This window comes from Enhydra lutris, unplaced genomic scaffold (assembly GCF_002288905.1).
Source record: "Enhydra lutris kenyoni isolate GAN:26980312 unplaced genomic scaffold, ASM228890v2 scaffoldscaffold8, whole genome shotgun sequence".
NCBI classification, from domain to species: domain Eukaryota; kingdom Metazoa; phylum Chordata; class Mammalia; order Carnivora; family Mustelidae; genus Enhydra; species Enhydra lutris.
This window is the reverse complement of record NW_019154092.1, coordinates 9,131,107-9,149,626: the sequence shown is the minus strand read 5'-3', so window position 1 is coordinate 9,149,626 and position 18,520 is coordinate 9,131,107. Positions and strand designations below refer to the sequence as shown.

General features: G+C 38.6%; 1 protein-coding gene across 2 annotated transcripts in view; it reads left to right on the top strand.

Moving 5' to 3' along the window:
* LOC111142547 (protein tyrosine phosphatase, receptor type M) overlaps window positions 1–18,520 on the top strand; it is a 769,091-nt gene that overhangs the window by 349,791 nt on the left and 400,780 nt on the right. For both annotated transcript variants that reach the window (XM_022495809.1, XM_022495810.1), the window contains exon 6: window positions 17,726–17,900. In XM_022495809.1, coding sequence (XP_022351517.1) covers window positions 17,726–17,900 — 175 coding nt within the window. The remainder of the gene's footprint in view (window positions 1–17,725; window positions 17,901–18,520) is intronic.

Here is an 18,520-nt window from a genome sequence, read left to right as displayed (position 1 = left end):
CAGACCTGTGTCATAGTAATTGATAGATGAACCCACCTCACTTTTTTTTTCTTTTTTTGGTATCAATGTAATTCAGTATGAGCTCGTGAATTGGATAGACTGATTTTCTAAGAATAATGTTCACTTAGGATTAAAACTTTTGTAGTCGTTGGCCTAGAGATTTTTTTTTTTCTTTTGAGAGTTTGATATGTAATTCCACTTAACTGGGTCTGAGTTACCCAATTGTGAAAACAGTATTTTTCACCAGTGTAATACATTTCTCATATGTCTTTTCTGAGTTAGATTTTTAGTCCTTTGTGGGACTTCTTTGAGAGAGAAAAAGGAAAATCTTCAGATTTTTATAACTTAAAATGGTTCTCATAAATAGGTCATCTGGCCTGCTATAGAATTTGATTTATGAATGAATAAATTATAAATTATATTGCAGTATTTATATCACTGACTTCAACAGATGTGTTTGAAATAAAAAAAATTACAACTCCATTTACTGAGCACTGCTGTGTGCTAGATACTTTGCTAGGCTCTGTCTGGGCATTTTTTTCTCTGAACCGATCCACAGGAACACTCTCTTATATGCCCACAGAAGAAGAAACAGGCTTGAGAAGTTTCAGTAATTTTTCCAGGAACACATTGCCAGTAACAAGACTGAAGATTTGAGCCATGCCATTTAACTCCAGAATGTACACCCTTAACCATAATGCCTCTTGCATAGTACAAAGACCCAGACATTTCCTTGTGGATTCATAAACACCATGTAGTAATTTACGTGATAGCTTTTATCAGAATTTAAAATTAAAATTCTATTCATGTGTGTGGATGTTGCCTTGGCTTTTTTGTTAGGGAATGTATGTGTTTGGTCAACCTTTCTTGGTGGCTTTTAGTTTACTTTATAGATTATGAGGGGAAAAAGCAGAACTGTATATCAGACCAATTTTGCTATTATGTATAAAAGCCATAAAATGATTTGAAAAGAAGTAAAATTATGGTTCCCTTGGCAAGTTTAACTTGGGTATTTTATACCATATATATTAAAGCATAAATTTAACATCACTTACCATCGTAGAAAATACCAGGAATGCACAAATAGGACTGTCTTCAGTTGCTATAGGAACCATTTGCTCCTTAAAACTTTGAGTGGTTGAAATTACATCCATTATTGTTTTAGTCAGTTGAATATCCATATATATAGATATATCTATATCTATATATATGGATATATATATCCATATATATATAATATATAATATATATAATATATAATATTATATATATATAATGCAATATGCACATTGAGACTGAAACCACCAAAAGCCTTCAAAGCATATACTGTATGTTTTAATTTAGTGTGAGTTTGGATTAGTTTAAATTAAAGGTAAAGATGCAGTATAACTTACCATGGGAGATTCCAGGAGGCATTAATTAATAAATTTTATTTTGTGATATGACCTAACTGAGTCCAAAAACACATAAATTGCTGGTGCTTTGAGAAGGATGCCCCAGAAAAAGTTGGAGCAGCAGTTGGAGAGCTCTGTCCTCAGCAGCAATCTAAAGGTCTCCGGGCCAGAATGGGAAATGGTACTTGAAACCATGGGTCAAGATGGTTCAGTTCCGAGGGCAGAAGAGAAAGGCATCAACTTGTCCTCTTAAGGGCTGCTTACTTTGAGGCCAAGAGCCATAAATCCTGTGAACGCAATTTTTTCTTTTTCTTTTCTTTTTTTTTTTTTTTTTTGCAGCTTTTCTCAAAATCATCAAGTGGTTCGTTTGTTTCTCTTGGCTCCGAGAAACCATAGCTGTGTCACAAGAAGAGAAGGCAGAGGTGGCCAGGCTCTGGAATTTCTGTGATTGAGGGCTGAGGATACGAACACTCTGTCTTTCTATCTCCTTCTCTCTCCTTTTACTGAGCCAGGCCTAGGACTGAGGGTCCTGGAGGGTTTGGACACTATTAGGATCTTAGTTTTTTGTTTTGTTTTTGCTTTTGTTTTCCTCTTCTGTCCCTTTTTTTTTTTGGAAGGAGAGGAAAAATAGAAATGTCTTATGTGGGCATTTTATGTACAGACCTCTGGTGGCCTTGGAAGTCCTAGAAGGTTTTCAGTTTCATCATCAGGCATCATGTACAGAGAAAGGAAAGAGAGAAGTTTACCTAAGTCCTTCCTTGAGATAGAAGGAAAATTTGGCAATTTCTGATGGGTTTTAATTTTAAAAATGTCTTTTGGACTGTAGAAGTGTGACTCAGCATGAGGCAAGACCTGAACATTTTGGGTTGGTTCACAGTGGCCGCCAGGCAGTTCCTACAGAGGATGAACTTTGAAGTCATAAAGCAGTTTGTTATTCTCGTCTGTGTCCCTCCTTACTTCTAAAACTGCCATCCTTCATTCCCTTCATGCAAAAGAAAGGGCACTGGCTCTTGTCCAAGTGTAATAAAATTGTTTGTCTCTGTTAGAAGTGATGTCCTCTAAGCACAAAGGACAAGTGACTAATGGAGTTTCTGTTTATTTTTAAGATTTGGAAGCCCCTTATTACTTTCACTCTAGAAACGTATATTATATACTTTCCATGAGCTAAGTATATCAGTTAGGCAAATGTTGCCAGAGATCCAGGCCGCAAGCCCTGGGATATGTCTTCCCTGGGTCAAAGTACACTTCCTTTTCTACTGGTGCTGGTACCTTTACCATAGAAATGAAAAAGCTGGATGCTTGCACAGGAAGTGAGTGACACCTAGACAAAATAGTTCTACAGCACTGGAGTATTTGAAAGCCAGTAGCAAAATCACTGGGGGAAATAACCACAGTTAAAATAGTTGTTCAGTAATACAGAAAAATGAGCCATTCCTTTCTTCATATCTTCCTTGAAGAAAGTTTCTTTTCACTTTTATTTTGGAAATTGTAAATATACACAGAGTTAGAGAGAAATCGGGAAAAGCTTACTCTACTCAGCATTCCCCTTCAACACCTAACACTGTGTGGCCTATTGCTGCCTCTCCGTTTCCACCTGCTCCCCACTCTGATTATTTTTGAAGCAATCCCAGTCATCATATCATTTAACTTGTTAATGTTTCTCTAAAACAGGGGCGGGCAAACACTTTCTGTAAAGGGCCAGAAGTAAATTTTGCAGGCCAGACGGGCTTTGTGGCAATTGCACAGCTCTGCAGACAACACACACATGAAGGATAGTGGCTGTTTTCAGTGCAGCTCCGCATATGGACACTGACCTTTGAATTTCATATGAGTCTCATTGTCACAAAATAGTATTCCTGCTTTGTTTGTGTTTTTTTTTAATTATTAAAAACGTACAAACCATTCTCAGCTTTTGAGCTATACGAAACAGGTGACTGGCTGGATGGAGCCTCAGACCCCTGCTCTGAAAGATAAGAGCCCTTAAAATAATAATAAACACTCTGCGTGATCTGGAAAAATAATCAGTGTTCAGATTTCCTTGACTGTCTTATAACCTTCTTTCTCTTAGCCATTTATTTGCATTGTGATAACAGTTAAGTTGACATTTTGCAAGTGGACAGTGAGTGTCTTAAGTTCATTCCCCACCCCCCTTTTTGGGAGGTTGGTGGTTGTTGCTGAAACTGTGTTTATCCTATACAGTTTCCCATATTTTCAATTTTGCTTGTTGCCATTTAATGGCAGTGTCATTTAATGTGTTCTTCTATTATGTTTCTTGCAATTATTTCCTTTTTGTGAAGCTGTCAGCCACAGGTGACCACTCCTACATTCATTGCTTTGTTAAGGATTGCAGAATGGCTCCGTGATACCAGTCCTTCTTGGTTTAGTAGCTAGAATAGTCCCAGAAAGAAAAGCTCTCCCATATCAAATATGAGTTACCCTAATACGGAAATAATAAAGGGAATAGGGTATAAATGCTTGATACTTGGTCTTTTTCAGCACGTTTTTTAAAAGTGAAGAGGTAGTTCACTGGCATCACCTAAAAGTGACCAAGGGGTTATTAGTATTATTGTTATTGTCACCAGCACCATGGTCTTTGTCATCACCACATTGTCGTCATTGTCGCTGTCATTGTTGTCAACTTGTGGATTTAAATACATTTGATATGTTTTGACCCATCACATTTATTATCTTTATCTCAGCTCAGATAAATGGAGCTTACTCAGGTGGGTGACCCCTGTCCTAGGCCATGCTAGGTGGCTTTCTTACTTTCTGGTGTGACAATATATTCCAGGCTTATGTTTTACATTTTCTACCTCAATGACCTAGAGTCAGCCATTTCTCCAGGGAGCCCTGGTTCTTGTTTAGTGGGAACTGATCATTGGAAATTACAGTCTGAGCATAAGAGGTACTCACTACTATGCTCTTTTGTCTCTGGATCTTCCCATTGGGCAGAGCTAGGATATATACCTATACACACAGTTAAAAACATGTCCTGAGATCATATTGACAATTTCTTTTTTTTTAAAGATTTTATTTATTTATTTGAGAGAAAGAGAGAGTGCGCGAGCACAAGCATGGGGAGAGGCCGGCAGAGGGTGTGGGAGAAGCAGGCTCCTCGCCCAGCAGGGGAAGCCCAATATGGTACTCGATCCCAGGACTCTAGGATCATGACCTGAACTGAAGGCAGTGGCTCAACGAATTGAGCCACCTAGGTGCCCCATATTGATGATTGCAATTGAAATTCAGAACCACTAGGCTTTTAGCCTCCTTTATCTTGCATCTTCAGCTTCGTTCAGCTATGTTTTTCATAGTTTCATAGTTTGGGTACTTTAAGGCATTGATTGGGAAAAAGTGATGTTCTTAGCCAGCCATATTGAGGACTAGCCCCATCTTTTAGATCATGAACGATTATGCGGGCACTGCCATCATCCTCATATTAGAGAGTCGTTATTACGGTTTTGAAGGAAACAGGGTCCATTCCTTGCCTTGCAAACCCAAACCTTTAAACTAACGGGAAATGTCAGTGTCAGACCTCTGAGTTTCCTGTGGCTAAGTTAATCTAGTCAACAGTGGGGTCTTTGATTTTAAGACTATAGAACTTCTAATTTCATTGGTTTCTAACTATTGCATTTATTGTGTATATCCTGTATTATTTGGATGAACGTCTCTGTAAAATGAAACAAAAGTTGGTTAAGTAACGTCATTCAAATAGTACACATATATAATGAAATGGACTATGCCTAAATATCAGCATGAGATTCTAAATTTCCAGAATTAGTTTTTTACTTGAAAATACCTATAAGACTGTTACACATTCAAAGAATATGCAGCTTTGGATATCTGTATGTTACTTTGGCTATCTGTATATTTTTTAGCCAATTTAAATATACTTGTCAGTGTGTACTCATAGTATAGGATAATATAAGTAAGAACTTCTAGTCCTACGCTTCCAAATTGGTAAATATTTGGGTTGGCTTCATTATGGCCTAGAAATCAAAGGTCAATAGTATCTTGATTATTAAAATTTTATATATATATATATATATATATATATATATATATAAAGTTTTGTATATATATTAACATAATACAATATAATATATATAAGATATATGTGATATATATTACTACAACATGATAAATATATATATAATATATATAATGTATATATGTCTCCAGAAGATAGAAATGTTGAGGTTGTCGATTATTATTTGATTTAGATTATATAAAATATTTTCAGCACGTTTATTCCAGGTCTTGCTGATAATTGTTGTAATCCCAGTGGTAGGAATTTCAGTCAATTTTGGGGCTCCTGGGTGGCTTGGTTGTTAAGCATCTGCCTTCGGTTCAGGTCGTAATCCCAGGGTCCTGGAATTGAGTCCCACATTGGGCTCCCTGCTCAGCGGGAAGCCTGCTTTCCCTCTCCCACTCCCCCTGCTTGTGTTCCATCTCTCACTGTGTCTCTCTCTGTCAAATAAATATAATATTTAAAATTAAAAAAAGACAAAAAGGATTTCAGTCGGTTTCATCCAAATGAGTGCATTTGCAAGTGCGGTAACACATATTTTCCCTCTTGAATAAATGAAGGTTCAGTTCATCCCCAGCCATCTGGCTCAGGAAAGGTGACTGGCCAGTATCTCCTCCAGGCTTGTGCACTCAGAGCAACTTCAAAATGCCCAGGATTGACTAATTTGATCCAAGTGCTGCTAACATCCCAGACCTCAATTTCTCTCAATCATTGCTCTGATTATGGCGAAACTATTTCCAAAAGACTTAATATGTATCTTTTTGATGGTAAATTACTGCTCATTTAGAAGTTCTACAGTCAGTCCCTTGCATAAAGAAGATTATAAGTCTAATTTAAATGACTATCAGTACCTTTTTTCCTAGCATGCTCAAACCAAAATACATGCATGTTTAAAGACACTCTTGCTTTTGTACAAAGCCATATTTAACCCACTAAGATCATTTCCTCTCAGACATGGCCATTATGGTTGTTTTATTAAGTTAACAAAAGATGGGCCAGCAATTTCTTTAACAACCCTGGACATTCAGGTGCCAGGTTGTGCCTCAGGTACAGGTCCTTGTTCCTGACCAGCATGTCCTGGGCTCTCTTTCACCGTGAACTCTGATATTCTAAAGAACAATCTGGATGCCCGTCCTTGGTGATGCCACATTGTCCTGCTGTAAGTGTTTTGAGAACATGGAATATCCGTCCTTAGCAGGGTTGCCTTTCCCTAAATGTGAGAATTAAGAGAAAACTGGCCAGCAGATTCACTGTCTCTATGCAGTGTACATTTTCATTGCTTTGTTTTACCAGAAGAGCTGAAAGTATCCCATAGGCTCTGAGATGATCAGGAGTACCAGAGGTTCTGAACATATTGTCCTATCTGTCACCGCTGTCATGGGGAAAGACACACAAGGAAAGGAGTCACATGCCTTTTCATGCCTCCCTGAATCAGAGAAAAGGAACTGCTATTCCCCATTCTTCCCTGTTTAATTCTGATGTGAGGAGGCCTAGCTGTGAACCAAAAGACATCTTAAAAATCAACTTGTTTAGTCAACCATTCAATGCCTAAATCCCTTTAATCCCTTTAATAGTGCTACCAACCTTTCCTTGGATGTGCCAGGCATGGTTTTTGTGCTAGAGATATTATAACAAGAACCTGGCAAAGATCCCTGCCTCTGGGGGTCTTGTATTCTGGTAGGGGGTGAAGAGAATGACCCTTATCTCTGTGGGACTTATATTCTGGTAAGGGGTGAAGATAATGACCCTAATAAGTAAGCTATGTCCTATGTTAGCAAGTGTTCAGTAGCATTAATAGGAGTAGCTAGACAGGACACATGGCATCAGCAGGGCCATGCAGGATAGGTTTCAGTTTTAAATCTGGGGACTGGATAGGCCTCCTTGAGTATACATGGGTGATGGAGGTAAGTCAGGGAGGGCCTCCAGGAGGAGGAAGACAGACATCTGGAGGGTAGCCTGCCTGGGTAAGAAAGTGACAGCTCAGAGCCCGGTGTGGCTAGAGCCCAGGCATCCCTCAGACTTGTGGGGTCATGGAAGAGTGTGTAGGGGTGGGCAGAACTGGTTGTATACATTCTTAGAGGTCACTCTTATTCCCAAGTCTAAACGTGGAACTTCTCCACATCTAATGTAGTAGCAAAACCTGCCCACTTTTGTAATCCATTGGTGACAACACTTCACCTGAAACTTTATGGCCTGTTTTTCCTCCTTAGAGTCATAGTCACATATTTTAATGCAGAAATATCAATGTCCTTGGTGATGGGGTGCTGACCCAGACTTCCTTGGGATATCACACAGTATACCATAAAGAAACCCTTCTAAAACAAAAATAAAAATTAAAAATAAATCTGAATTCTGAACCACATTTTACCCAAAGAGTTTCAGATAAGGGATAGAGCCCCATGGCCATGACATTCAAATGCTGTTCCTATTTTACATGTCTGGTCTTTTAATTTTGGAAGATAATTGTCCTTTCTTCTCCCTCTCAAGTCATCTATTTCCAGGTGTTTACCAGCTTTTACCTGTAGTGATGAATGCTGCACAGTCACACGAGGTCCTCTTCATGTTCCACTGAACAAGCCTATTTCTCATATGCTCCTCAGAAAACAGGAGCCCCCAGAAAAGAAAGCTGTCTTCTAGGGAGCACCGCCTCCCCAGATACTCTATTTCTATTAATATAACTGAAAACTGGATTAGGTTTGAAAAAAATCCACTTCACAAAACTTCTTATACCCTAGTGATGAAGGTGCTTCTAAGGTTGCCAATGATCCACTGGTAAAGTCCAGGGTGTATGGGATTGATTTACATTTATTTTGATTGATATTTATCTCATTAATTTAAATTCATTATTAGGCTTTGCAGATATCTTTTCTTTTAACCCATTTTACACATTCATGTGCTGGTTAGTTGTCACCTGTACATATGACAAACACAACTATGATTCTCAGCGACATTAATAGTCATGTTGGAGGAGTCAAGGACATAACCTTTGCCAAGGCTTCAGAAACCTGCTTCAGCATCCGTGCTGACAAGCAGCCATAGACTCTGGTCGTTCATAGGCTTCTAGTCCACCCAACCTTCCTGGCATGTGTCCCACATTGCTCTCCTCTTGTCCATGGAGATATCAGAGGTGATCCGCCTGGTGTCCTGCCAACAGCTGGAAACACTCCATCCTCCTCCTTTCTAGCAACCCAAGAAGTCAGATTTGACACTAACCAGGTGAGGGGTGAGCACTCTCTCCTCCTCCCCATATCCCCCATTATCTGAGGACATCTTCCCATGTGTCCTCCATCAACCCTATTGTGGATTCCTTCTTCATGAGTGTTATCAGTCACTGAGCTAACGTAGAACCTAAAGTCACTGTTGGACCTGACGGGTTTTTTTCAGCCTCAGGAAACAAAAAGACTATTATTAAAGTATCAGTGTCAGAACTTAAAAGGAAATGAATCAATATCGTCCAAGAAGTGGCTCTTTTCCTCCCTGTGAGTTAGGACTTTGTCTCAAGTTCAGGCTTTTTGTCTGCTCTCATCTCTGTGTCTCTGCCTGCCGCAGTCCTCGCCATCTTTGAGCCCTTCCTCTGCCATCATCCCTCTCCCTTCTGTCGCCTCACCCAACTTCTCTCCACTCTTTTTGACTTTCTGTGTTTGCACTACAGCAATTCTCCCTTATTCACGGGTCCAGTTACCCGCGGTCAACCGCATCCCTTCATCCCATCACGTAGGCAATTTCTCGTCTCAGAGCATCACTGGAGGGGTGAGTACAGTACAGTAAGTTATTCTGAGAGACCACATTCACGTAACTTTTACTACAGTATATTGTTGCAATTGTGCTGTGTTATTTGTCCTTGTTGTTTATCTCTTACTGTGCCAAATTTATAAGCCAAACCCTATGATAGGTGTGTACGTGTGTGTAGGAGAAGACATAGTATATTTAGGGTTCAATACTATCCATGGTTTCAGGCATGCACTGGGGTGTTGGAACACATCTCCAGCAGTTAAGGGGGGGGATGACTGAATTCCCCCCTTTTCTCCTTTGTCACTTTTCCCTCTTTCTTTTATTCTTTCAGTCTTCACACCTTTTTCTCCTGTTGCTCTCCTGCCTTGTTTAGACTTATAATTTGTTCTCTGCTCATTTTGTTCACGTCATGTGATGCCTCTATGTTCTTCAGTCTTTAGGCAACTGTTCTACATGCATTTTCAAGGTGGGATTTTTCTGCCTGTATAAAATTACTGGTCATACCACAAACTTAAATGATATGCATCAACCTTAGTGATTTATCTTCTAGATAGTTAAATAATGCCATGCGTCCCTAATTCTAAATATACACTTTAGTAGTGCTGCATGCTCTTCCGTTCAATTATCTTAAGCACACTTAATCTTATTTAGTTTGGTTTATCTATTCCATTTTTAGAAATAGCCCCTTATGGCTATTGAAGATGTGAATTTCAAGGAAGAGCCCTGTCTTATGGGAGGAGGTCAGTGTAGACTGCATCTCAGAATATTACAGGGAATTTATCCTTCTTGAAAATATTAAAGATGGGATTCATTTTAATTTTGAAATTCTGTCTAGCAGGAGAGTAACTGAATTTGTACTGTGGAAGCCATGCAGTATCACAAAAATAAATTTTTTTTTTCTGAAGATTTGCCTTTTTACCCAAGATAAGCTGAGGGTCCCTCCCCACATACACTTTATACTGTTTTGGAAATATTGTAAGAAAAGATCAGTGATTCAGGTCAATTCTCTGTCCTATTTGATACATTTGTAATATCTGAAAGGAGTTGGAAAATAACTTGATTTTAGGAGCCATCTGAACTCTTGTTAAAAAACAATTCTTATAAATAGATAATTAACTCTCTTTCAAGCCTTTTATGTTGTTTATCAAAAAGAAACCTTAAAATTTTTCATTCCTTTTAAACCAACAATTTTAGGAATAAGGATTGTCCTAATATCATTTATAACAGTGAAGCATGTAAATAATTTTAATATATAGTGATAAAGAAATACATAGATAAATAATGGCTATAGCTATAAAATGGGAAACATTAAAAAGCATGTTTTTGAAACCATTTAATGGCATAAACATGTCCGTGGATATCACAGATAACACACACACACACACACACACAAAACCACAATTTCAAATTTTATTTAAATGAAATAATGCATCAGAAAAAAGTAAACTAAATAGTTATTTAGTTAGTTAGTAAACTAACTAAAATACCTTAAAATATTTACACTATCTTTAAGTGATTGGATTATGTCTAGTTTTTAAATGTCTATTTTTTATATTTAAACAAAGTTTCTACAGTAAACATTAGATTTAAAAAATCCATTTCTCTTTTTTTACTTTTATTTATTTTTTAAATTTCTTTTCATTGTTCCAGAATTCATTGTTTATGCACTTCTTTTTTTATTGTCCTTAAGAATATATTTTGTGTGGGTTTGCTCTGAGCCGGATGTAGCTGGTGGCTTGTGGACACCTATGACACCGGCCATCTGGATTGCGGGTTGGCTCCCCCTTAGCCGGTTGAATAAAGCTCTCCTCCCTTGCTTTCCTCTTCTGCCCCTGCTTGGACATATCAGGTCTGCTTCGCATCCCTCCTTCCATTCTCCATTCAGCTCATCAAATACATTTTACCTATTTTTTTGCAATCATTTTTAACCTGCACTCCAGATTATTTTAGCGCAGTCTTCGAACAAAGGTGCAAAAGCTAGAGTTTATGCTGTTGATCTGTAGTAGGTAGTGGTGACTTAGCATGCATAACGTGAAGTTTACCAATTTGACCGTGTCCAAAAGCACAATTTCATGGTTAAGAACATTCACAGTGTTAGGTAACCACTACCACTATTTATTTCCGAAACTTTTCTGTCACCTGAAACAAAACCTATTAAAAAATAACTCCCATTCCCTCTCCTCCCACTCTTAGTAACCTTCATTCTACTTTCTGTCTAGATGAATTTGCTCATTCTAGATACCACATATAAGTAGAATCATACCATAGTTGTCCATAGTGACTGGTTTATTTCACCTAACGTAATGTGGTCAAGGTTTATCCATGTCATGACATGCATCTGAACTTCCGTCCTTTTTAAAGCTAAATGATATCCCATTGCCTGTATAGGCCATCTTTCGTTTAACCATTCATCCATCAATGGACACTTAGGTTGTTGTCTACCTTTTGGCTCTTGCAAATAATGCTGCTGTGAACATTGATGTATAAGTGTGTGTTTGAGTACCTGTTCTCCATTCTTTTGGGTTATATCCAGGAGTAGAATCCCTGAGTGATATGATAATTCTGTTTAACTTTTTAAGGTCTTGCCAGACTGTTTTCCACAGTGACTGCATCATTTTATAATGCCACCAGCAATGCACAGGGTTCCCATTTCTCTATGTCCTTGATAACTTGTTATTTTTAATTTTTAATTTTTTTTGGATGATAGCTATCCTGCTGGATGTAAAGTGGTATTTCATTGTGGTTTTGATATGTATTTCCCTGTTGACCAAATATGTTGAGCATCTTTTCATATACTCATCAGCCATCTGTATATCTTCTTTGGGGGAAATGTTTTTTTAATTTCTTTGCCCATTAAAAAAAATTGAGTCTAGTTGACACATGTTACATTAGTTCCAGGTGTACAGCATAGTGATTTAACTACTCTATACTTTATGCTGTGCTCACCACAAGTATACCTACCATCTGTGACCCTACAACACTATCCCAGTATCAATGACTATATTCCCTATGGTGTGACTTTTATTCCCATGACTTAACTCATTCCATAACTGGAAGGCTATATCTCCTACTCCCCTTCACCCATTTTGCCCCCTCCCTTTCTCCTTCTCTCTGACAGCTGTCAATTTTTTCTCTGTATTTACAGGTCTGATTCTGCCATTTGTTCATTTAGTCATTGTTTTGTTTTTTAGATTTCATATATGAATGAAATCGTATGGTATTTGTCTTTCTCTGTCTGACCTACTTCACTTAGCATACGTCCTCCAAGTCCAGCCATGTTGTCACAAATCCTTGGATTGTTTGTTTCTTGTCTTTGTTGTTGGTTGAAGGACTTCTTTATATATTCAAGATCTTAATCCCAATCATACATATGATTTGTGAATATTTTCTCCCACTCTCTATTGCTTTAATAGAGTACACAGTTTTTAATTTTGATAATGTTTTTTTTTCTATTGTTGCCAGTGATTTTGGTATTTAGAAATCAGTTCTGAATCTAACATCATGAAGATTTTCCCCTATGTTTTTCCTCTAAGATAATTACAGTTTTAGATCTTAATTTTAGATATTTGTTGTATTTCGAGTTCATTTTTATATGCAGCGAAAGATAAGGGTCCAACTTTCTTCTTTTGCCTGAATGTCCAGTTTTCCCAACATCAGTTGCTGAAAAGACTGTCATTTCCCCATTGAGTGGTCTGGGAACCCTTGTCGAAAATCCACTGACCTCATATGTTTGTTTCTGGGCGCTCTATTCCATTGGTGTGTGTCTGTCCTTATGCTAGGACATACTTTTAATTACTACAACTTTGAGGCAAGTGTTGAAGTTGAGAAGTATGTCTTTCAACTTTGTTCTTTTGTTTTGTCTACAGTGATGACCTGTGAATACAACTTTTGCTAGCCCTTAAGACCTAAACCTATCTCAAGATTTGCTTATAGCTCTGACAAATCAGGATGAAGGACTACTGTATATCTTTGAAAAACAATAGGCTTTTTCATTATCCTGATGGTCTCTGTATTAGTGTGCTATTGCTTGTTTAACAAATTACCAGAGACATAATGGCTTTAGTACTTTGTAGTTCTGGAGGCCAGAAGTCCTCAATAAGGTGACCGCAAGCCTGGTTCCTCCTGGAAAGTGTAGGGGAGAATCTGTTCCTTACTTTTGTGGCTTGTTAGAGACCTCCTTCATTTCTTGGCTCATGATCCCTTCCTCCATTTTCAAACCACATCACTCCAGCCTTTGTTTCTGTGGTCACATTTCCTTCTTCTGCATTTGACCCTCCTACCTTCTTCCTCCCTTGTAATTACATTGGGCCCATCTGGATAATTTAGTATTCAAAGATACTGGGATAATTGTTTCATCTCCTCATCTTCATTCTTATTTTAATCACATCTGCAAAATTCCTTTTGCTATGCACAGGGGGCATATTCTCAAGTTCTGAGAACTAGGCAGGAGACATCTTTGGGGACTATTATTTTGCCTCCCCCAATCATGATGATTGGGCAATGTTGCTGATTGAGGACGTGCAGAATCTCTCAAATAATTTTCCGTATTGGTCTCCCTTGTAAATAAAAACTAATTATCCAGTTTTAGGACCTAGAGTATATATCTATTAACTTAGCAATTTTATATTTCTGTGTTCTACCTATGGAACATTTTTTCCACTGGGGCTGTGATTTTTAGAGTCAGCAGATATTAAGTTTTATTTCTGGTGCACCCATGTACACCAAATGAATAAGATCTGTTTCTTTACTTTGAAGATACCCTAGTCTACAAAAGGGAAGATATGACTACAGTATAACACACTTTTTGTCTATTTTATTCCTGAACATCTTCAGAATCCTTATTATTTTTAGAATCCTTATCTTCCTCTTTCTCATCCCTCTTTTTTGTCATTTGTTGATTTCTTAAAAAGAAAAAAATTACCAATCTCCCTTGACCTCAGTTGGGATCCCACATTTTTTCCTTCAGTCTGTTACTGTACCCATAGATATGTTCATGTCACCCCTTTACCTAAAATCCTTCCATTCCTGGCATCAGGATAAACTATAATCCTCAATATGTCATATTCCTTGGTGTGGTCCTATTGTGCTTATCTTTCTAGCCTCATCACCTGCCATTCTAGACATGCTTTGTTCTAGTTGCATGGAATCGGTTGTACTTCCTACATTGTTCATGCTCTCTTGGCTCTTGACTTTTAGCTCTTCTCACTCACTGGGTTCCATTTCTCCTCCTTCCCTGCCTGAGAAACTCCTGTGCATTCTCCAGCCTGGCCTCAAGTAGTGCTTTCTAGAAGGCTGACCCAGTCCTCACATCCTTCTCCAGTGTGGTCCTCTTTTTCTGGGTTTGCTGGGTTATGCAGTTTATTGCTCTATACTATATAACCATGGCCTTACTTGGCTGTTTTTCTCACCAGATTGTAAATTCAGTGAGGTAAGGGATCTTTTAATTCCATTCTCCCTGTATATGATACAGTGCCTGCCTCCTAAGGGGTTTTTACTAAGTGTTGGTGAAATGAATGCTTAGATGCATGTATCTTGGAATGATTTAATGCAAAATGACCTGCAGATTTGAGTAAGATCGATGAGCAGGTATGGAATTAAGCTAAAATGATTATGAGTTAGCACTTGGTTTCTCTTTCCTGTATACTATTTCTCTTGAAGAAACTGAATCTAATTTTCTGTGTGATTCAGTAAGTGGGATTCAAAAAGAAAGCCCCAGTCCTGAGAATTGATGGACTAGAGCTGTGTAGAATTGTTAGTTTGAAGCTGTTTATTTTAAAGAATAGATCTCTGGCATGGAGACAATACCTAAGAAGTAATCCTCCTCTCAGTGTATGTATAAACCAAAACGGAGGTTTTTTAAAACTTGAGCGCCCTCACCGCAGTCTTGAGTAGTTGTGAGTAATCAATAAATGCATATTTCCAAATTCCTTGGAAGAAGCATTCTTTTGAAATGGGTGTATTCTAGCAGAAAAATATTACAGGATTACTATAGAAGTATATTTTTACAAGATTCATGCCACAAGTGAGTAAATAAATAAGTAGATAGCCTTTTTTTGGTTGCCGTGATTAATAAAACAAATACAAATATGAAATATGCCTTTCTTTAGGGCTTAACTTTTTTTTCTCCGAACTTGGAGATTAGATTTGTTTTGCTTTGTTTTTAGTTTGGAAAAAGACAAACTGCGTTTTATAGACTTAGTAGATCTGAGGTTACTCCTAGTGGTAGAATTGGATTGTTTATTTGTGAGGAAGGTTGGGAGACTGAACGCATGGACTATAGAGAGGAGTGCTGTCCCCCGTTGCATTAATGAATGATGCCAGATTGATTCCATTTTGTTTCGCTTTCCTAACTCCTTGGCGTGCTCTTGTCAGAGCAAATTTGGGGGATTTAGTAAAAACCGGGACAGATATGTAAGACACATAAGATATCTATGGGACCCCACGCTCTGATTTATAACTTCTTAACCTATTAACCAAGCCGCTGTGACAGAAAGCACTGCAGGGGATGTTGGTGGAACTCTTCTTCCCCACTCCTGATGTTTCCTTCCCTGCAGCAGGAACTGTACCAGTGTAGCACTCTGCTGCCTTTTCTTTGCCCACACAGGAGCTGCCTGTGAAGGAAGCTGTGAGCATACACAGCCCAGCTCCTTCTTTGGGAGCTAACCCCCTATAGGAGCCCTGTTCTTCCATCCTGTGAGTTTTACAGCAGCACCCAACATGTGGGAGGCCTTAGTGCTTTTCTAAAGTGGCCTGTGGCTGGGTGGGTGAGTCTGTTTAATTCTGTGCTTCAGTCTTAGCAAGCCCATTGTCACTGCATCTCAGCCATGTCCTCTACTACCAGATTCACAGGTCATAAAAGTGGTACCTTGACTGCCTGTCCACCTTTCTCCTTGACCTCGTCACTCACTTGGTCCACAATTGGGGTGGGGATGTGTGGTGCGACTCAGTAAGCCAATGTCTGTGTTTGTATCTTTAAATTCTCACACCTGCCCTGCAGGTGAGCTGTATCACACTTCTTGTTGCCGATGAGGAAAGGGAGGCTCTAGGAAGGTAAATCACTTTGAAGTTGGCTTTGGCACCCTGATCGGTCTGACTCCAAATCCATGTCCATTAGGGCACGCTGCCAAAGAAAAAAATCACAGATGAAAGCTTTTAAAAGACATTGTGTAATATAAATCACTGAGTAATATAGATGAGTTTTATTATGTGTAACTTAGCATTTTCATACTCCTACATAAAAACACTTTCACGGAGCCTGCAAGTCACTGAATACACAGGTGCTTCCTTCCCTCCCTGGTTCCATTGGCTGCCTTCATTTCATCCAAAGCTTTCAGTTCTCTCTAACTATCTCGGGCTTCCTGCCCAGTTTCCTCTGGCTAGATAGAATACTCCTTCTCTCCCACCCTCTCCCTTTGCCTGGTTAGCTCCTCGTTGGCCTTTAGATCTCAGCTCACTTCCTCAAACTGGCCTCCCACAGCCACCCTATCTGAAGATGGTGATTTCTGCCAGCCATCCGATCGGTCCCTTTTCCACCCTGGCCATCACTTGTCATTCTGTATTCATTTCCAGCCTATACTTCCCACAAATTAAAGTGCTGTGGTCACCATAACCACTCTTCTGTCATTCTGCACTATGAGCCTAGTGTCTTAACACAGTTCGTAGCACCTGGTTGGCACCCAAAATGGATTCTGAGTGAACAAGTGGACGGAAAGCTTGGCATCATGCATTAGTTCTGAGGTCTGTGCCCACTGTTTTTTATTCAGTGCTTGCAAATGACGTATTAAAGGTAGCCTCTTTCCTGGGAATTGTAATTAAGGACTGAAATCTATAGCCTTCTTATGAGACCCTAAATTATAAGAAGCATAGAATGGATTTCTAAGGCTACATAACTCAAGACGGACTTCATGTGTTGAGGATGGTGTAAGACGAAGGTACCGCAAGGAGGGAAACTGCTTTCTGTGGGATGTGGGAGAAACTTCTCTTGTAGCATTTTACCATCAGGTACTATTAAACATCTCCTTAGTTTTTGTATCCTGAAACACATCATAAAGCTTAGAATAGTCCATCAGACCTGTTCAGTTAAGGAATATGTTAATACCTACTTATGTTTTTAATGTAATTCTTAATATTTATTTTTTCATAGATTAAAAAAAAGGCCAGCAGTAGGGTAACATGTGAATTAATTTTGTTTCCTAGCCAAGCATCAAAACAGAAGGTAAAGTGGTATGAAAATACCAAATGGTAATCGTTTGGGAGTCAAATAAAGAATTTTTCCATATGCATTTTTTCTACTCCTGGTGAGCTCACTTCACATAATTAATTTCTTGAAGGGGCCAAGTCAGGATGATTCTGCATACTTAATTTTGCATTCCTCAATCTTGAAAGTGTTGATCGTGGCAGGATTTCACTTTCCCAACCAGCTGTTTCCCTAGAACTAGTGCCCCTGGGTAATAAACAATGGAACCCAGATCCACATGCAAAGAACACGGATAGTGTGCCATCAAGCGTCTCACTGGTTCAATATGATGGTTGATATTGTCTCTTTTTGTCTCCCCTACCCCCGTTTCTGCAGGGCATTGATGGGCGCGATGCTCCCCTCAAGGAAATAAAGGTGACCAGTTCCCGGAGATTCATAGCTTCTTTTAATGTCGTGAACACAACAAAACGAGATGCTGGGAAGTACCGCTGCATGATTCGCACCGAAGGAGGGGTTGGAATATCAAACTATGCAGAACTGGTAGTTAAAGGTATTTAACTTATTTTTATACCCTTAAATAGTCCATTAAAATAGACATGTCAGATGGCCGTGAGTTCATTTTTTGTTTAAAACGCAAACTTATCCTTGTCTGTTTCCGAACAGTAGCTTGGTGACAGGCTATCTTGATGGATTGCATTTTAAGTACAAATTTTGCATGTGAGCGATATTTCTGAAAAATGTATTTTATTTATGTTGGTTTATTTGCAGGCAAAAGCCCTGAATGTGCTCTTGGCAAGTTCTTCTGCCAACTCTGTACACAGCGATTACAACCTATAAATTCTTTTAAGGAATGATTTTTTTTTTTTTTTTTTTTTTTTTTACTGATAGAAAATCACTTAAAATGCAAATATTCACCAGCCAGGGTGTTTATGACAGCAGGGTGGTTAATAAAATGAAGCAATGCCAGTATAAAAATGCTCAGTCATATCACACAAGCCATATTGATAATACTGAGTTAACATTCATAATGTCGCAGTTAGGTTCCATTACTATATTTTGCATGACTGAAAAATTGAGTCATTATATTCAGGGAGGTGGTGTGTGAGGGAAAAAAATAAAAAGAGGATAAATAAGTTTCCATTGCTGGTCTAATGCTTTTTTTGTGTGTAT